This window comes from Loxodonta africana, chromosome 9 (assembly GCF_030014295.1).
Source record: "Loxodonta africana isolate mLoxAfr1 chromosome 9, mLoxAfr1.hap2, whole genome shotgun sequence".
NCBI classification, from domain to species: domain Eukaryota; kingdom Metazoa; phylum Chordata; class Mammalia; order Proboscidea; family Elephantidae; genus Loxodonta; species Loxodonta africana.
The window spans coordinates 20,445,608-20,466,892 of NC_087350.1; the positions used below are offsets into that span (position 1 = coordinate 20,445,608).

Sequence of the window (21,285 nt, forward strand, 5' to 3'; positions counted from 1 at the left end):
GGTCTTTTCTTTCTTTCCTGTCTTTTCAGTGACCTCTTGCTTTCTTCATGAATGATGTCCTTGATGTCATTCCACAACTCGTCTGGTCTTCGGTCACTAGTGTTCAATGCATCAATTCTATTCTTGAGATGGTCTCTAAATTCAGGTGGGATATACTCAAGGTCATATTTTGGCTCTCGTGGACTTGCTCTGATTTTCTTCAGTTTCAGCTTGGACTTGCTCATGGGCAATTGATGGTCTGTTCCACAGTTGGCCCTTGGCCTTGTTCTGACTGATGATATTGAGCTTTTCCATCGTCTCTTTCCACAGATGTAGTCAATTTGATTTCTGTGTGTTCCATCTGGCGAGGTCCATGGGTATAGTCACCGCTTGTGTTGGTGAAAGAAGGTATTTGCAATGAAGAAGTCGTTGGTTTTGCAAAATTCTATCATTCGATCTCTGGCATTGTTTCTATCACCAAGGCCATATTTTCCAACTACTGATCCTTCCTCTTTGTTTCCAACTTTCACCTTCCAATCGCCAGTAATTATCAATGCATCTTGATTGCACGTTCGATCAATTTCAGACTGTAGCAGCTGATAAAAATCTTCTATTTCTTCATCTTTGGCCCTAGTGGTTGGTGCATAAATTTGAATAACAGTCGTATTAATACAACTGGTCTTTCTTGTAAGCGTATGGATATTATCCTATCACTGACAGTGTTGTACTTCAGGATGGATCTTGAAAGGTTCTTTTTGACGATGAATGCGACACCATTCCCCTTCGAGTTGTCATTCCCAGCATAGTAGGCTATATGATTGTCTGATTCAAAATGGCCAATACCAGTCCATTTCAGCTCACTAATGCCTAGGATATCAATGTTTATGCATTCCATTTCATTTTTTGATGATTTCCAGTTTTCCTAGATTCAGGCTTCATACATTCTAGGTTCCAATTATTAATGGATGTTTGCAGCTGTTTCTTCTCATTTTGAGTCATGCCACTTCAGCAAATGAAGGTCCCAAAAGCTTTACTCCATCCACGTCATTAAGGTCGACTCTACTTTGAGGAGGCAGCTCTTCCCCAGTCATCTTTTGAGTGCCTTCCAACCTGGGGGGCTCATCTTCCAGCACTATATCAGACAATGTTCCGCTGCTATTCATAAGGTTTTTACTGGCTAATGATTTTCAGAAGTAGACTGCCGGGTCCGTCTTCCTAGTCTGTCTTAGTCTGGAAGCTCAGCTGAAACCTGTCCTCCATGGGTGACCCTGCTGGTATTTGAATACCAGTGGCATAGCTTCCAGCATCACAGCAACACTCAAGCCCCCCACAGTATGACAAACTGACAGACACGTGGGGAAAGTTAATAGGAGATAGTGTTAAATTCTGAGTGTGGTGAGCAGTCTGGGCTATGCAGAGAAGGTGACCTTGAGCAGGTTAATGAAGAATAAACAGGATTTCAACAGACAGAGGAACTTAAAAAAAATCAAATGGCTGTACACAAAAATGTTAATTTTGAAAAATGCCAAAAAGTTCAATGTGTAAGGGGCGGTGGTCATAGGAAAAAGAAGCTACTCAGGTATTAACCTGTTATTGTCGAGTTGATTCTGATTAATGGAGACCCTACTGGACAAAGTAGAACTGCCCCATAGGGTTTCCAAGGAGCACCTGGTGGATTCAAACTGCTGACCTTTTGGTTAGCAGCCGAGCTCTTAACCACTGCGCCACCAGAGCTCCACCCAGATATTAGGAACTGGAAAATAAGCAGAAAGCAGTGTAGTTGCAATATCCTCATTAGAACTGGTAACAAGTTCTTTAAAGCAGATGTTGCAAACTGGAGCATGTTAACCAAGTCAGGCTTCTGGATGTGTTTGATTTACACAATGTTTTTAAAATCAGTAAATTTCACGTGGACATCCAGATTGAAGGCTTTCCTTAAAAACTAGAAGGCCAGGCTATACTGAGTCTTCCCTCCAACGGGATAACTGGTTAGAGCTGAGTAGCAGCTGCCAGTTTCCCACAGTCCTCACCATTCCCTAACCTATAACACTGCTTCATTCTTCATTCATTACTTGCCAGCAGACATCACAGACTGACTCCTGATTTAAATTTGAATCTCATTATTTAAAAACAAAACCATGTTCAACATCACAACCACAACCACAAAGCATGGCTTGATTGTGCCATAGCCTGACTTTTTATTCAAGTCTTTGCTCAAATGTCCCCTTATCAGAAGGCTTTCTCTAGCCTCCTGTCAAATAGCTCTCCCCAATCATGCTCTACGGGCTTCATTTTTCTTCATAGCCCTCATCACTGCCTAACATGTTACAGATTCACTTGTTTACCTGTCTACTCTCTCTCCTAGCTCTAGATTGAGAACCCTCGTTCGTGCTGCCAGCCCCCAGCAAACAGAACAGTGCCAAGTGCGTAACCCAATGGCAACCAACCAGGTGCTGTCAAGTGGACCCCGAGTCATGGTGACCCCATGTGTGTCAGAGCAGAACTGCACTCTGTAGGGTTTTCAATGGTTGATCTTTGGAAGTAGATCACCAAGCGTTTCTTCCAAGGTGCCTCTGGATGGACTCCAACTTCCAACCTTTCAGATAACAGCCTAGCATGTTAACCATTTGCACCCCTCAGGGACTCCTAACACAGAACATATCTTTTGAATGAACGAATGAATATGAATAAAATTTGATGCCAAGTAATGAAATGCTTTGGATCACCTTAAACCTACCTGCTGTGCTTCAGCCCAAAATACATCCTCCAAGTGAGTGGCAAACCCTTCACTCAGCCACTCCTCTGTCCAGTCTCGGGCCCCAATGGCTAGGCCAAACCAGGCGTGGGCAATCTCATGGCAAAGGCGGGTCCCACAGAGGTGGCTGCTTCCAGTCAAGGTGCTCTGGGAGAGGAAGATGAGGTGTGGGCTGTGGATAATGGGGGACAAAAGACATAGAGTCTTGTTAGAGCCTGCCCTCATGGCTACCCCAGCGGGCGGCTTTCTTAGCCAGGCAAGCCTGTTATTATCATAGCATGTTAGATCTTGACCGATAGGCTTGCAGTTTAGGTGCTTTTAGACATAAATAAAGTGGCAGTTTATGTTTCTGGCAGAGATGCAGGTGGCCGTTTCTGCCAAGCAGTTGTCCCCGTTATCAAATGGCTATCACCTGTAATCAGTAATCTGCCTGAAGTTTTACACTGAAAAAATTACAAGACCCACGGAAGCATTTTCTCTGAAAGGCGGACCATAAAGGAAGAGCAGGTGTGAGAACGTGAAGCCTAGGCTGTCAGGCGAGTGATCAAAGACGACCCTTCAGCCAAAAAGCCGAGCAGCTTAAAAACAAATGGAGAAGTCATGCAGAAGGGCAGGGAATGCCGAGAAGAATGGGATCCAAAATTTTCCATTTCACACGGAGTGGGTCACTGAGTCACCAAACTAGCAGGTGCCACGGATGGGTGAGCTTTCCAAGAGACCCAGAAAAAAGCCGAGTCTCTGTAGGACAAAGGTATTCAGTGGTATCATTTCCTACCTATAGGTGCTTATATGGCCACAGACAACAAAATTATGCTGAGAGAGAGAGCAAGGGAGCCAGGAGGAAGGTCGGAGTTAACCCGCCCAGGTGTGCAAACAGCCCCAGGGCTGGCACCAGCCTGGGAGATTTATCTAATCTCATTTTCAATACCTTGTTTCAAAACCCCAAATACCATGATTAGAGCTGCAGAGATGCAATGGGAGGAAGGGAGGCTGAAGGAAGAAGAGGCAAACAGAATACCTCTGATGCTTCCTCCATCAGCAGTCACCATTTATCCAGAACCTGTTTACAGTCTCCCTAATGAAGAATGTGGTCTTAAAAAGTCTCGCCTCCATCAAGTGAATCAAACGGTTATAAAACCTTCCAAATCAAAGAACTGTGTACACTGGCTCCTTTCTTCAGAGCCACTTGTTTGTTATCATGTCGTATCTGCACAGGCCAGTGCTCCTTGCAGAGTTTTCTTCCACCCCCGAGGCCATCATTTGAGAAAACCCCACCTATGTTTCCCTTGCACAACATCCCCAATCAGCTCAGAGAGCGCCACTGAAACGTGGGTATCATGTGTGCCAAAATCGACAGCTTTCATCTGAAATAATATGGGCAGGCACACAAATGGAAAAGCATTGCCAGGGGCTTGGGATAGCCCATCAGAAATCCCAGAAAGTAAAGGTGGAGTTGGATCATTTAGGGGAGTCCCTGGGTGGTACAAATGGTTAACATGCTTAGCTGCTAATCAAAAGGTTGAAGGTTTGAGTCCACCTAAAGGCGCCTCAGAAGAAAGGCCCAGTGATCAATTTCTGAAAAATCAGCCATTGAAAACCCTGTGGAGCACATTTCTACCCTGACACATGTGGGGTTGCCATGAGTTGACTTGACGGCAACTGGTTTGGTATTTGTGGGGGCAGAATTTAAGACAGAATGGTTAGCTGTGACAACTACAACATTGTTTTTGTGTGTCATCGGGTCAATTCCAACTCATAGTGACCCTACAGGGCAGAGTGGAACGGTCCCATAGGGTCTCCTAGGCTATAACTTTTACAGAAGCAGATCTCCAGGCCTTTTTTCCCACAGACTCACTACTAGGTTCGAACCACTGACCTTCCGGTTAACAGCCAAGTGCTGAACCGCTGCACCACCAGGGCTCCTTCTGCCAACATTTGTCCAGAGCATGAACTGAACATTAAAAACAAAAAACAAAGCAACAAAACAGGAAGGAAGGAAACTGAGAGGCACAGGTGCTCAGCTCCTCTTCCTGAGAAAGCACCCCAATTGAGAAGACAACCAGTGCAGCCTAGCATTTTCAAGGAAACGACCCCTTGCTCTGGCATGTGCAGTGCTACAAAGAAAAGCCACAGAAATGCACCAAGTAAATAACATTCCAGACATACTCCTGGCAGCGGCTCACTCTTTTGGCTAAAACAAAACAGGAGTAACTTCAGGTCTTATAAACAGACTCAAAGACAAGGCTGCATTGGAAGGGTCCCCCAGCCAGCCAGGCAGCCAGCCCCCAGCCAGCCAGGCGGTGCACACATTGTTACAGAGATGGTATCGCTGACCCAGCAAGGCTGTACAAGCTAGTGACTGGAACTGCAGCAGTACTGGTCATAAAGAAAAAGCCCCCACGGGCCAGAGTGGCCTGCCCACTGTTTTGTCCCATCCAAGGCCCATTTATGCAAATACAAAAGTCCACAGGGGCCTGAAGGAATGCACTGCGTGGGGCTGGCATTTCATTTCCCTATCCTTTAGTTTTTCTCCCTGGAGCAGCCTTTTCTGGGTCCCGCAGACTCCCCTCACCACCTGTAAGTACCTTGGAGACACTACCACCCTGGCCTTGGCCCATCAGGCAGACGCTGGCATTGGTGGAGTCTCTAAAGTTGTACTGCCCATCCTCAATCTTTGCTTCCTAGGCGAGAGATAAATGTGTTTCCTTCTGTCCTGGTTCGGAAGGAAGTGTGTCTAATAATGTAAAAACGGCCTCACCACCAGTGGAAAACATGCCCCTCTCCCTGAGAAGCAATTTTCCCGTTGACAGCCACACCCTAAACCCTCCTCCAGCCTGTTCTGCCCTCTAGAATTGGGACTCACCTACTGGGGACTCAACTTTATATTTGGGGTTCTAGTTCTCTGTGAAGGAAACAACTTCTTTCTTCAAACTAAGTTAAAAACATGGAGTAAGGATTTGGATGATAACCTTTCTCAAGGGTTTTTAACAAAATTCTGACATAAAAAAGGAACCAAAAGAATTTTCTTTCAAGGAGAATTTCCTCCCCTCCTTTTGACCCGAAATGTCAGAATTTCTCATGTTAAGTAGAATTTTAAACCTCTTATCTTTGTGTCCTGAACTGCTTTTCTTCAACAGTGAGTGAAGAAAAGTGAAATAATGCTCTTGAGTTGACTTCGAGGAATAACAGTGAATCATCTTTCACCAACAGCATCGCTTGCCTCATCTCCAACTTCAAAACAGAAGGAGTTTTGCCACTTTTCTCCTCCTGCTGTAACCTTGATTCCTAGGTCTCAACCCGGCTCCTCACACATCTCCGGCTTCTCAGAACCTTATTCACGGTCCTAATCAGCCAGCTGGTGATCACTCTTCGCATTGACAAGGCCCATTTTAAAACGAGGTTGCTTTTCCTTCTTTCTTTTCCCCCTTCGAAAGGCCTGTGTCAACTGCCTCTACAAATGCCAAACTGTTGATTCATCATCCTCACAGAAGATGGAAAAGAGTCACATCCATGACATTTTCATCCTAAAAAACGTTTCTTTTTTGTTTTTGTTATTTTAATCATGGAGTTTACTAACTTTCCCAGATAAGAGGGGGGCAGGAAAGTAATATTCTCAACTCTCTCTCAAAACTCACCACCCCTCTTGCTTGTGATCTCAATCACAAATTTCCTTTTGCTACATGTGGCCTGAGGAGGGGGCGGTGGGGCAGGACGCGTGTGCTCGGTTCTTCTCCAGAGCCCACCTGCACAGTGACCTCCTGACAAAGGCCTGGCGGTATTACTGCACGGTGGCCACCTTGCCCTTCGAGATTAAAAATACTAGGCCCGCATTGAAAGCAGCTTCTCAGGACTGTGCGTTCAGCTCCCTACCCAGCCAGATTAGAATGCTGCGTCCATTAATTTGAAACATGCTTCTAGCAGAGGAAGGAGTGCCTTCATTACTCTCAGGAGCTGCTCCAGCCCTTCGGGAGGAATTCAATTTGGAACGGAAATGGGGAATTTCATCAGATCTTAAGTAGGGGCTGGTGTTTGATTTATTTCTGTTTTTTCCAGGGAGACCTGTCCGGTGTGGCCCATCTTGCGGCTCGGCAAGTGATACAGCAATTATCAGCTCTGGCTAGAAGCTGCTACCACAGTGGGCAAAGCAGGTTGCGTGGATGGAATCAGAGGACAGGAAATTGCTTTTGCCTAAGGACAAGAGGAGCCCCCCAGGCCACCCCTCCCATCATCCTGGAGCAGACCCCAATTCCACTGACAGGGGTGGGTGGGGGTGGGGGGAGGAGGGATCCCGCTTTTTTATATAGATCCTCTGAGGTACATCCAGGAAACAGATTTATCTTCCACCAAGCTGGAACTTCTTGTGGGTTAAAAGTTTGTTTGTTTGTTTTTTTCACAATTCCAGCAGTATGTGGACCCCAACATCCATCACAGAGAGGAAGGAAGAGCCTCAAAGAGGAAAACAAAGGCCCATTTTCCTCCAAAGTCAAATTGCAGGACTCTAAGAGTCTTATAATCAAATGAAAGCAACTTTTACTTGGGGGATTTAATTACTTGCTAATTTCATTTGGAAAACTAAAAAGTAGACTCATGGTAGCCTGAGGCGATCGGAGAGGGGGGACAAGTCCTCACAACCCCTCTGGTAGGTCAATACCATGCTTTCTCTTTCCTTCATAGGGTGTGAAGTGATATATGCCAGCACTCCAACCGATGCGTTTATGGATCAAACACGCAGCTCCTGCCCCTTCGTCTTGGTAGTGAAATCCCTTAGTCCCTCCTTCCCAGAGGCAGTCTAGTGCAGGAGATTCATCTGGTGTTTCAGAGGCAGAAGCGTAGCCCAGACAACCTGGCAGGGCTCCTTCTCCCTTCTGGCTCCTAGACTGCTCCGTAGGGAACGGTCATCTTCCATTTCTCTCATCTGACATCCACTGTACCTACCTAGTGTAACCTTTAAACTGGGGGCTGTAGGGGGTGAGGGAATATTCTTTTGGGGATATGGAGCTTTCAGTAGCCTGAGGTGGGAACCAGTTCCAAAAACCTGAAGAAAACACGCTACATCCGATCAATGTAACACGTGGGAAAGGGGACCTGGATTTGAGGGAAAAGGCTAAAAAAAAAAAAAAAAAAATGCTAGTCAGTGTAAAATAGAGGGTAAAGAGGACAATGAGATGGATCGACACAGTGGCTGCAACAAGGTGCTCAAGCATAACAATGATCCTGAGGATGGCACAAGACTGGGCAGTGTTTTGTTCTGTTGTACTTAGGGTCGCTATGAGTCGGAGCCGACTTGACAGCACCTAACAACAACAAAACTCAGTGTAGGGAACCCTGGGGGCATAGTAGTTAAGAGCTACGGCTGCTTACCAAAAGGTTGGCAGTTCAAATGCACCAGCTGCTCCTTGGAAACCCTATGGGCAGTTCTACTCTGTCCTATAGGGTTGCTAAGAGTTGGAATCAACTTGACAGCAATGGGTTAGTCAGTATAAGGAGTCCCTAGTTGGTGCAAAGGGTTAACATGCTTGGCTACTAACTGAAAGTTGGAGGTTCGAGTCCACCCAGAGGTACCTCAAAAGAAAGGCCTGCTGAAAAATCAGCCACTGAAAACAGTTCTACTCTCATACCCATGGAGTCGCCATGAGTCAGAGTTGATTTGACGGCAACTGGTAGTCAGTTTGAGTTTTCCTCTAAATATTGTGAATAGCAAATAGGCAAACAGACAAACTGCAAGGTGATGATGGTGGAGAATGACTACAGGAGCCTCCAGGGCCACATTCCTGTTACTCCTGTGAAAAACACATCTTCTTTCTAAAGACTCATATTGCTGGAGTGCTTGCTAAGCACTGCAGGTTACATACATCATTTTCATTTAATCTACCTCACAACTTTATAAGATAGAGTTTATTATTATTTCCATTTTATAGATAATGAAAGTGAGGCATAGAAAGGCTAAGTGACTGGCCTAAGGTCGGAGAGCTGGCAGGTAATGAGCCAGTATTGGAACTCACACAGTCTGGACTCCAAAGCCCAGGGTTACTGGGGTTAGACCTGTGACTTCGGGGTGTCTGTTCCTCTTTGTCAGCTCAAGCCCATGGTACAGTAATCATTGCTGTCCCGGGAGTTCTATCTTCAGAGTCCGCCCAAGGCAAGCCACCAGCTGTGTCCTCAGACTCTCGTTCCCTAAATCTACATCACAGCCCGAGCTGGCCCAAGGACACCAGACCTTGTGACCAGCAAAGGTTTTACCTCTTCCTAACAGGATGGGTGGAGAAGTGTGGAGTGGGAAAGGAGGAAAAGGAGGAGGACAAAGTCAGGGAACACCACTACCCCCACTGCTGCTGCCAATGCCTCCACAGAGCCTAATTTCCTAAACTCAGTACCTGGCTCTTCATAACCCTGTTCTGGGCTGGAAGGCCCCAGTGGGTCAACACAGGAGGTGATCAGACAAACAGGTGCAAGGGTGTTTTGGTCAGTCCTCAGGTGTGATTCTAGGAGCCCAGGAAGGGTGATGCACCCCAGTCTGCCTCCTCCTAGCCTCTACTTCCTACCAGCATTGCTAAAGCTTATTACCCTTTACAAGTAGAGACAGTTGAAAGCAGGTCACAAACTCAAAGCGCAACAAGAGCCAAGTAAATACCAAATGAGGGAAGTGGGCAAGAGAATGGGAGGAGTAGATAACAAATGAGGGAAGTGAATAGAAAGAGGAAGGAAGTAGATAATAATAGAAGGAAGTAGATGAGAGGGAAGTAGGTGACAAGAGAGAGGTGGGTGACAAGAGAGAGAAGTAGGTAACAAGGGAGGGAAGTAGGCAACAAGAGAGGGAAGTAGGTAACAAGGGAGGGAAGTAGGTAACAAGGGAGGGAAGTAGGTTAACAAGGGAGGGAAGTAGGTTAACAAGGGAGGGAAGTAGGTAACAAGGGAGGGAAGTAGGTAACAAGAGGGGGAAGTAGGTAACAAGGGAGGGAAGTAGGTAACAAGGGAGAGAAGTAGGTAACAAGGGAGGGAAGTAGGTAACAAGGGAGGGAAGCAGGTAACAAGGGAGGGAAGCAGGTAACAAGGGACTGAAGCAGGTAGCAAGGGAGGGAAGTAGGTAACAAGGGGGGGAAGTAGGTAACAAGGGAGGGAAGTAGGTAACAAGAGGGGGAAGTAGGTAACAAGGGAGGGAAGTAGGTAACAAGGGAGGGAAGTAGGTAACAAGGGAGGGAAGTAGAAAAAAGGAGGAGAGAAGCAGGTTGGTCATTTGCATGTTAAATATTTAGGAATCTCTTCCATTCCCCAAAATTCCGCCTCCCTCCCTCCACCCCTTCTTTTTTCTTTGAAATTCCTGGTCCTCCCCAGGTGTCTCTTATTTTCCTACGTTTGAAAGAGACTTAAGTACTGTACTGGAGTTCACACAGCACCAACAGTGCCTGCCACCTCATCCTAGGTGGGAATGTTGACTCAGCATGGCCAAAACTCTGGATTTTTAGGTTAAATCTTTTGATTTGCAAATGGTAGCTCAACAATTTTTAAGAATACTATGATGAGGCAAACAAACCTGCCAACAGGAGCTATAGGTTTACAATCTCTGGTTTAAAGCAGGTATCTTGGGAGAAGCAACTGTGGTTTCGGTCCATACTGAGATATAAACAACTGATACCTGGATCCCATCAGGGCTGGGTGTAGGTGCTCGCAGGAGAGAGGGAAAGCATAAAAGAGCACAGATGACAGAGGGGAGCAGAGAGGGAAGGGGCTGCTAGTAAGGGGGGCTGGGGACCCCAGAACATTTTTGCCAACCTCACTGTTTTGTTTACTTGCTAACAGGATAAGCACCACCATGGGAGAACAAAACACAGAGGCCACCTTTGGCTATGAGGCAGCCCTTCCGACCGTACGAAGTCACTTTACTTCTTCCCATTAGGCAAAACGTCCAGAGAGATCAACTTTTAGACTTCAGCCCTGTATGATAATAGGGGGCAATGCACAATTACAAGGAGGCAATTACCCCAAATTACTAGGAAGATGGCAGGAGGTAGTGTCTAGTGGTTCTTCTCATCTAAAAGCTCAACAAAGCTGCAAGTGGATGTCTCAGGTTTTAAAGCTAAAGAATCAGAGACAATCATGAACCTATGACTAGAAGAACTAGATGGTGCCCGGCTACCACTATCAATCACTCTAAGCAGGGCCACAAGAGATGGACTCTGACAGAATAAGCTAAAAATGTGGAACACAGCCTCAAATTTCAAAAAAAAACAAAACAGAAAACAAACAAGACCTACTGGACTTGTTGAGAGCGGAGGACTTCCCGAGTCCATTGCCCTAAGATACTCTTTAAACCTTGAACCAAAACCAACTCCTAAGGTCACTTTGTAGCTAAATAACAAATTGGCTCAAAACATAATGAATTTATCACCTGTAATTTCTGTGCTCCTTTAAAAAATCACCTCTAATGAGACCACCTTGAAGACTAAGGTGCACCTGACCCACGCCATGTTGTTTTCAATCACCTCATATACATGCAAAAGCTGGACAATAAATAAGGACGACCGAAGAAAAACTGACACCTCTGAATTACGGTGTTGGCAAAGAATGCTGAATACACCACGGACTGCCAAAAGAACGAACAAATCTGTCTTGGAAGAAATACAGACAGAATGCTCCTTAGAAGCAAGGATGGCGAAACTACGTCTCACAAACTTTGGACATGTTATCAGGAGGGACCAGTCCCTGGAGAAGGACATCATGCTTGGTAAAGTCGAGGGTCAGTGAAAAAGAGGAAGACCCTCAATGAGATGGATTGACACAGTGGCTACAACAATGTGCTCAAGCATAACAATGATTGTGAGGATGGCGCAGGACTGGGCAGTGTTTCACTCTGTTGTACATAGGGGTTGCTAGGAGTTGGAACTGACTCGACGGCATCTAACAACAACAACCTATGAGACCACACAGTCAACAATTAGTTTAAGACAAAGATAAAAATGGAAAGGGGCAGGGAAACTAGATGAATGGAAATGGAACTACCAGAACAGAAATAACGAGAATGTTCACGTACTGTGAAGAAGGTGACCAATGTCACTGAACAATTTGGGTAGAAATTGTTGAATGGGAACCAAAACTACTGTGTAAACCTTCACTGAAAACACAATAAAATATTATTGAAAAAGAATCAGAGGCAAAAATGGTATTTGATTGGATTTTCCAACTGGATTGGGACTCCTTTCCCTCTTTGAATCTTAAAATACATGTTTAGCCTGAGGAGTCTCTCGATTCTCATAGTGAGAACAAAGAAATCATTTTTTTTTTTTTTAAGTTATTTAACATTCTGATAACTATAATACATTTTGGATGCCAGGGACACACCCATACCCACACTATATGAAGAAATGTTTCTTTTAGTTTCACATGTCTTTTGAATAATCCCTAAATTACCTATGAACAGAAAGCTGAGCATTTTCTGCAGGATCTGGAGAACTCGTCTGGCAAGTAATTACCAATTACAACATGCTGACAGCCTCCATTCGAGCACATGGATGACAAAATGTGATTCTCTCCACTCACTCCACCCTTCCTCCAATCCCCAACCAGGGCTACGGTGTTTGTTCCTATAAAAAAAGAGCTAATAAAATTAGCCTCCACTGTGAGACAGGGGAAATCTTTATTTAATAAAATAATGCATTTTGCTTCATTCCCAGAATGACAATAAAATGGCGCAGCTGAGAACCACAATAGCTCATTCAGTTGGTTTTCACTGCTTGTACAAGAGGCCGTCATTTGTGGAAACGTGGGCGCCTGGAACGCTGCTTTGCGAAGGGACACATCAGGGCAGCTTGCAGCACTTCAGTGGGAACAGCTTGGACACTGGTTTCCTTTGAACCACAGTGCAAGTGCTCTTTGGATCCTCAAATTCAAGTCTCCCCATGTTCCTAGTCTAGAAAAAGAAGTTGTGGGGATTTCCCAAAGAGTGTTCAGGGGTTTAATTGGTGAGGGAGGCATGGGTTGCTCTGATGACTGTGAGCAAGCATCTCAGCCCGTCAGGCACTTGACAATCTGAAAACTCAAGACGCTGTCAAAATAGGTTAAAGTACCAAGCTGGGGGCTGGTGAAGACACACATGAAACAGGAAGGCCAGTCTCTACAGTAATAGGCCTGAGTGCTGCTATTTTTATGGAAGAATGATTCTGGAAGCAGAACGTTGATGAGGAAGAATGTAGGGGTCTCCCCTGCAGGAGAGGCCCACTACCAATGAGATTTCAAAGCAGGCAGTTACTCTGGGCAGGAACAAGCACCACAGCTGGCTTGGGGAGTCAGATATCAGAATCAGTTCAGTAACTAAATCAAAGCAAGGTCCAGGGAAAGAGAATTAAAGGCAGCTGAGTGCAAGTATGCCCTGACCGTTGGGTTGATGGTGGTGGTGGTTGTGGTGGTGGTGGTAAAGATGACAGTGGAGAAAAAGAAGAAAAGTAAAATAACGAAGATAACCATAGTAACTGGTATTCACAAAGTGGAGTCCCTGGGTGGTGCAAACAGTTAAGTGCTCAACTACTGGCCAAAAAGCAGGTGGTTTGAACCTGCCCAGAGGTGCCTAAGAAGACAGGCCTGGTGGTCTGCTTCAGAAAAGTCAGAGCCATGAAAACCCTATGGAGCACAGTTCTATTCTGCAAACATGGAGTTGCCATGAGTCAGAATTGATTAGACGGCAACTAACAACAACAAAAGTTGCTCACTCTCTCCTAGGCACAGTTCTCTAACTCATTCAATTCTCCCAGCAACCCCATGAGGGAGATACTCCTATTATCCCCATTTTACACATGAGTAAACTAAGCCACAGAGAAGTGACATAACTTCACCAAGATCTCATAGCTTACAAATGTCAAAACTGATGCACACACAAGCAGTCTGGCTTGAGTGTGCTACTAACCACCATGCTACACATCTCTGACCTGTTTTAACGGAAGCGGTCTGTACCACAGCTCACAAATTAGAGGCCTGCAGTTTGGATCTGGTCCATGACATGTCTTCATTGATCAACACTGGTGGTTCTCAAATGGAGGCAGAGTTGCCAGAAAAAATACAGGACCCTCAGTTAAATGTGAATTTCAGATAAGCAATGTGATACTTTTTTCAGTGTATGTCCCATGCAATATTTGCTTAATTCGGCAACCCTAGCCTGAAGAGCTTATTAAAATAGATCACTGACCCTTACCCCGAGAGAGTCTGATTCAGAAGGTCTAGGTGGGGTCTGAGAATTTGCATGTCTAGTAAGTTCCCAGTTGTTGCTGACCATGCCAATCCACGGACCATACTCTGAGAATCATTGTTAAGGACTGAACTGTGTCCCCCAAAATATGCGCTGGAATCCTAATCCTATACAAGTGAATGTAGTCTCATTTGGAAACAGGAGCTTTTTGTTATGTTAATGAGGTCGTATCAGTGTAGGGAGCTGCTAAACCTAATCACTTCGGAGTTATAAGGAGAGTAGGATAGACTTAGAAGAAACAGGGAATGTAGACTCCAGCTGGGGCTGGCCAATGAACTGAGGAACTCTGGGCCTACAGAAGCTACATGAGACAACTAGGATCTTCCCCTAGAGCTGATGCCCTGAATTCAGACTTCTAGTCTACTGAGCTAATTTAGTGAAAACCTAAACGTCTGCTTTTTAAAGCCGCTCATTTGCTCTATTTCTGTTACAGCAGTGCTAGCAAAGTTGCAATCTACACTGAGCTGCTACAGGGAATTAAAAAAAAAAAAAAAAAATCCATTGCCAAAGTTTATAAGTAGGGAGATTTTCCTAGAAATCCAGCTTTTCAAATTATCTCGAAATTTGAAAGATTTGGCTACAACAGGTCTACGTCCCCACGCAGCAACTGTAGCTCAGTAGCAGCTGCTCCTTGTAGAAGGGGCTCAGGCTCCCCAGCTCACCATGGGCCCCAGCACCCCCTCCTGTTTTCCACCACTGGCTGAAATCTACTTGTCATTTCCAATCATGTGGGCACTTCTATTTTTCTTATAGCAGGTTTAAGAGAAAAGTAAAATGGTTCTTATATCCATGTCTCCATAGAAAATCAGCAGACAAGACCAAGTATTTCTTAGAGGAGACTCTACTGGTTCACTAATTTCCATGTGCTGCCTGTTCCCTAAAGGCATTTGAATTTGACCCCTTGTTTATTTTTTCTACAGGAGCCCCCGTGGCACAGTGGTTAAGTGCTCAGCTGCTAAATGAAAGGTCAGCAGTTCGAACCCACCAGCTGCTCTGTGGGAGAAGGATGTGGGGTCTGCTTCCAAAAAGACGATAGCCTTGGAAACCCTATGGGGCAGTTCTACTCTGTCCTGTAGGGTCCCTAGAAGTTGGAATCGACATGACAGCAATGGGTTTGGTTACTTTTTTTTTTTTTTAATGTGTGTTAAGTGAAAGTTTACAAACCAAGTCAGTCTCTTACATAAAAACTTATATACATCTTGCTATATATTCCTAGTTGCTCTCCCTCTAATGAGACAGCACACTCCTTCCCTCCACTCTCTATTTTCATATCCACTCAGCCAGCTCTGCCTCCCTCTACCCTCATCTCTTCTCCAGACAGGAGCTGCCCACATAGTCTCATGTGTCTACTTGATCTAAGGAGCTCACTCTTCACTAGTATCATTTTCTATCCCATAGTCCAGTTCAATCCCTGTCTCAAGAGTTGGCTTTGGGAATGGTTCCTGTCCTGGGCTAACCGAAGGTCTGGGGACCATGACCTCTGGGGTCCTTCTAGTCTCAGTTGGACCATTAAGTCTGGTCTTTTTACAAAATTTGGAGTCTGCATCCCACTGCTCTCCTGCTCCCTCAGGGGTTCTCTGTTGTGTTCCCTGTTAGGGCAGTCATTGGTTGTAGCCGGACACCATCTAGTTCTTCTGGCCTCAGGCTGATGTAGTCTCTGCTTTATGGTGGCCCTTTCTGTCTCTTGGGCTCATAATTACCTTGAGTCTTTGGTGTTCTTCATTCTCCTTTGCTCCAGGTGGGCTGAGACCAGTTGATCCATCTTAGATGGCTGCTTGCTAGCCTTTAAGTCCCTAGATGCCACTCTCCAAAGTGGGATGCAGAATGTTTTCTTATGCCAATTGACCTAGATGTCCCCTGCAACCATGGTCCCCAAGCCCCTGCCCCTGCTATGCTGGCCTTCGAAGCATTCAGTTTATCCAGGAAACTTCTTTGCTTTTGGTTCAGTCCTGTTGTGCCGACCTCTCCTCCTGTTTTATGTGTTGTCTTTCCCCTCACCTAAAATAGCTCTTATCTACTATCTAATTAGTGAAGACCCCTCTCCCTCTCTCCCTCCCCACTCTCGTAACCATCAAAGAATATTTTCTTCTCTGTTTAAACTATTTTTCAAGTTCTTATGATAGTGGTCTCATACAATATTTGTCCTTTTGCAACTAATTTTACTTAGCATAATGACTTTCAGATTCCTCCATGTATATGAAATGTTTCATGGATTCATCGTTCTTTATTGATGCGTAGTATTCCATTGTGTGACTATACCATAATTTATTTATCCATTCATCTGTTGATGGGCACCTTGGTTGCTTCCATCTTTTTGCTATTGTAAACAGTGCTGCAATGAACATGGGTGTGCATGTATCTGTTCATGTAAAGGCTCTTATTTCTCTAGGATATATTCCAAAGAGTGGGACTGCTTTTTAAGGAAGCACCAAATTGATTTCCAAAGTGGTTGTACCATTTGACATTCCCACCAGCAGTGTACAAGTGTTCCAGTCTCTCCACAACCTCTCCAACACTTGTTATTTTGTGTTTTTTTTGGATTAATGCCAGCCTTGTTGGGGTGAGATGTAATCTCATTGTAGCTTTGATTTGCATTCCTTAAAAAAATATATATATATATATTTTTTAATGGCTAATGATCATGAGCATTTTCTCACATATCTGTTAGCGACCTGAATGTCTTCTTTAGTGAAATGCCTGTTCATATCCTTCGCCCATTTTTTAATTGGGTTATTTGTCCTTTTGTAGTTGAGTTTTTGCAGTATCATGTACATTTTAGAGATCAGGCGCTGATTGGAAATGTCATAGCTAAAAACTTTTTCCCAGTCTGTAGATCGTTTTTTTTACTCTTTTGGCGAAGTCTTCGGATGAGCATAGGTGTTTGATTTTTAGGAGTTCCCAGTTATCTAGGTTTCTTCTGCATTGTTAGTAATGTTTCATATACTGTTTACGCCATGTACTAGGGCTCCTAACATTGCCCCTATTTTTTCTTCCATGATCTTTATCGTTTTAGATTTTATATTTAGGTCTTCAATCCATTTTGAGTTAGTTTTTGTGCATGGTATGAGATATGGGTCTTGTTTCATTTTTTTGCAGATGGATATCCAGTTACGCCAGCACCATTTGTTAAACAGACTCTCTGTTCCCCATTTAACTGACTTTGGGCCTTTGTCAAATATCAGCTGCTCTTATGTGGATGGATTTATGTCTGGATTCTCAATTCTGTACCATTGGTCTATGTATCTGTTGTACCAGTACCAGGCTGTTTTGACTCCTGTGACAGTATAATAGGTTCTAAAATCAGGTAGAGTGAGGCCGCCCACTTTGTTCTTCTTTTCCAGTAATGCTTTACTTATCCGGGGCCTCTTTCCCTTCCATATGAAGTTGGTGATTTGGATCGGAATCGCATAGTATCTATAGATGGCTTTTGGTAGAATAGACATTTTCACAATGTCAAGTCTTCCTATCCATGAGCATGGTATGTTTTTCCACTTATTTAGGTCTCTTTTGGTTTCTTGCACTAGTGTCTTGTAGTTTTCTTTGTATAGGTCTTTTACGTCTCTGGTAAGATTTATTCCTAAGTATTTCATCTTCTTGGGGGCTACTGTAAATGGTATTGATTTGGTGATTTCCTCTTCAATGTTCTTTTTGTTGGTGTAGAGGAATCCAACTGCTTTTTGTATGTTTGTCTTGTATCCTGATACTTTGCTGAACTCTATCAGTTTCAATAGTTTTCTTGAGGATTCTTTAGGGTATTCTGTGTATAAGATTATGTCATCTGCAAATAGAGATAATTTTACTTCTTCCTTACCAATCTGGATGCCCTTTATTTCTTTATCTAGCCTAATTGCTCTGGCTAGGACCTCCAGCACAATGTTGAATAAGAGTGGTGATAAAGGGCATCCTTGTCTGGTTCCCAGTCTCAAGGAGAATGCTTTTAGACTCTCTCCATTTAGGATGATGTTGGCTCTTGGCTTTGTATAAATGCCCTTTATTATGCTGAGGAATTTTCCTTCTATTCCTATTTTGCTGAGAGTTTTTATCATGAATGGGTGTTGAACTTTGTCAAATGCCTTTTCTGCATCAATTGATAAGACCATGTGGTTCTTGTCTCTTGTTTTATTTACATGATTATAAATAATATTAATAATAAATAAATAATATTGTTTTTCTAATGCTGAACCATCCTTGCATACCTGGTGTGAATCCCACTTGGTCATGGTGAATTATTTTTTGATATGTTGTTGAATTCCACTGCCTAGAATTTTGTTGAGGATTTTTGCATCTAAGTTCATGACGGATATAGGTCTGTAATTTTTTTTTTTTTGTGGAGTCTTTACCTGGTTTTGGTATCAGGGATACGGTGGCTTCATAGAATGAGTTTGGGAGTATTCCGTCCTTTTCTATGCTCTGAAATACCTTTAGTAGCAGTAGTGTTGACTCTTCTCTGAATGTTTGGTAGAACTCTGCAGTGAAGCTGTCTGGGCCAGGGCTTTTTTTTGTTGGAGTTTTTTAATTACCTTTTCAATGTCTTCTTTTTTTATAGGTTTGTTTAGTTGTTCTACCTCTGTTTGTGTGAGTTTAGGTAGGTAGTGTGTTTGTAGAAATTCATCCATTTCTTCTAGGTTTTCAAGTTTGTTAAAGTACAATTTTTTGTAGTAGTCTGATACGATTCTTTTAATTTCAGTTGGATCTAAAATTTCTTATTCGGGTTATTTGCTTCCTTACCTGTTTTTCTTTTGTAAGTTTGGTCCATAGTTTATCAATTTTGTTAATTTTTTCAAAGAACCAGCTTTTGGACTTGTTAACGCTTTTCATTTGTTTTTCTGTTTTCTATTCCATTTAATTCTGCTCTAACTTTTATTATTTGCTCTCTTCTGGTGTCTGAGGGTTTCTTTTGTTGTTCTCTTTCTACTTGTTCAAGTTGTAGGGATCATTCTTTGATTTTGCCCCTTTCTTCTTTTTTGGTTACTTTTTTCATGAAAAATTCTAGTATCAACTTTATTTATGGTTATAAAACTATTTAGCACACTCTTGCTTCATGGAGAGGGCAGACAAACATTAGTGCGGTTCAGGCCAGTCACTACAAATTTCATATTAGTAAGGGTGAAATTAATTAGGTTTATTGTATTTTTGAAATCCAAACACAGTTTCAATTATTACTAGCCACTAATGGCTTGTAATGAAGGCAGAGCTTGTTAACTCAGCAAACAACTGGTACCTTTGTTTAAAGTGTAAATAGAAGGAAAATTCATGAATTAAATGAATGAATTTGCTGATTGTTCTCCGTTGGCTGCAAAGGCGCATTCAGCTGCCCTAATATATATCACCACCTCTGTTAAAAGGATTAGCTTGCTGAAGTTATCTTCATCCAGTCAGAGATCTTCTTAGTGGATGTTTATAAAGCAAATGTCTCTCTTAATTTTTAAAAGTGCTCATTTGCATCAATAAGTGCCACAAAGGACCAGGGATCACCTGGCTGTTGGGGGCTAATAAGTAACTGAGCTTTTAAAAGCAATAGCCGTGTTTCCAAACCTCAAATTGTGACTCCTGGGAAAGGCCAACCCAGCATGTCTTGTATTTTCCAGGGTGGTCCCAGAAAGTATAGGGCAGACGGTCAGCCTCAGAGGAATTCCATTTAACAGTCTTTCCCTTTAAAAGGTAATCAGCCTCACCAGAAACAAAAATAAACAAATAAAAGGTTTTGCTCCCTAAAGTACCCTGGTTATAACTAACTTTTCCACTTAAAGTTACGAGCCTTGCATTTTGTCTCTCCAAATGGAATATATCAGATTTATTGGCTATTTTAAAGCTAAACCCCATTTCTCTGGGATAGTTCTCTTGACTTACCATTCCTTGGATGTGCTCATCATTGTGAAAGTGTGGGTGAGGATCACAGAAATTCCCTTCCTTCTAAATAATTCTTATAGCCCACGTCCCCATTCCTGGGTAGCTGCATTCTTGTAATTTGAAAGGAACCTGTACTCATTTGGAATGTATTCAGCTGCAAGTAACAGAAAACACAACTAACACTGGCACACATAAGTTTTTTTCTTTCTCAAATAAGACCTCTGGGGGAAGGTGGCTGCTGGGGTTGGTTCAACGACTTAGCAGTGTACTCAGGGCTCTAGGTCTTTCTGTCGTCCATTCTGCCATCCTTACCATGTTGGCTTTCATTCTCATGCTTGCCACCTCATGGTCACAAGTTGGCCACTATACCTCCAAACATCACTTTCACGTTCTATATAGAAAAAAAAAAGTGTGTGTGTATGGGGGTGCTGTTTCAGCAATATCTATCCCTTTCATTGTTGTTGTTAGGTGTCATTGAGTCAATGTTCAACTAATAGTGACCCAATGTGACAGGAGGAACTGCCCCATAGGATTTTCTTGGCTGTTATCTTTATGGAAGCAGACAGCCACGTCTTTCTCCCCCAGAGCTGGTGGGTAGGTTCGAACTGCCAACCTTTTGGTTGTAGCTGAGCGCTTAACCATTGCACCACCAGGGATCATTCATCCTTTTCATTAGGAAAGCAAAGCTTTTCTTAGAAAGCCCACAGTGTATTTCCACTCATTAGCCACTCCTATCTATAAGGTGATATGGAAAAGAGGGTCTTTATTTTTTTCTGATTCTGTACTGGGGGTGAGAAAGGAAGAAGGGTTTTATATGTGTATTGGGTTCATCAACGCCCAGGATTAGCTGTAGCACCCTAGTGTAGACCTCTTTCTCATAAATATTAGAGTCATTCCTTGGGTCATATTTTAGAATGCATCTACTTTAGAAAGGGATAACACATTAAAATAACTCATACTGAAGTGTTAGCAGCATATCACATTACATTTTTCTAGACGAGAGGCATTCTGAACCTGCGGCCTGGCAGATGGCCAAGTGAGGGAGCTTCAAAGACACACTCTGCCTATTTCCTGTCTTAACCTGATGCAGGCTAGCATTTGGACTATTATTTTACCTCCTTGGTGGAGAGATTCCAAGGAAGACCAAAAATCTACTAAAGCTAAAGGTAAGTACTTGGTTTTGAAGAACTTAGGCTTTGGAGACAGGGCCCTGAGTTTGACTCCTGTGTTTCCCACTTACCAGCTACATCACTGTATGAGTTTCCTATTGCTGCTACAACAAATTGCTACAAGCTTAGTGGCTTAATGCAACACAGATTTATTATCTCATAATTCCTGAAGACTTCCTCCAGAAGCCTGACACAGGTCTCACTGGGCTTAAATCAAGGTGTGGGCAGGACTGCATTCTTTCTGGAAGCTCTCTGAGAGATCCGCTTCCTTGCCCTTTCTTGCTTCTAGAGGCCACCTG

General features: G+C 43.5%; 1 protein-coding gene across 21 annotated transcripts in view; it reads right to left on the reverse strand.

Annotated features, from left to right (window-relative positions):
• Positions 1-21,285, reverse strand: part of AOPEP (aminopeptidase O (putative)) — a 462,828-nt gene that overhangs the window by 195,585 nt on the left and 245,958 nt on the right. For 20 of the 21 annotated variants that reach the window (XR_010322950.1, XR_010322949.1, XR_010322951.1 and 17 more), the window contains one exon: positions 2,717-2,906. The exons of the other annotated variant lie outside the window; for it this stretch is intronic. Coding sequence is in view for 17 of the 20 variants with exons in the window: in XM_003407697.4 (XP_003407745.2) it covers positions 2,717-2,906 (190 nt within the window). In the remaining 3 variants the exon portion in view is untranslated. The remainder of the gene's footprint in view (positions 1-2,716; positions 2,907-21,285) is intronic. 21 annotated transcript variants of the gene reach the window in all.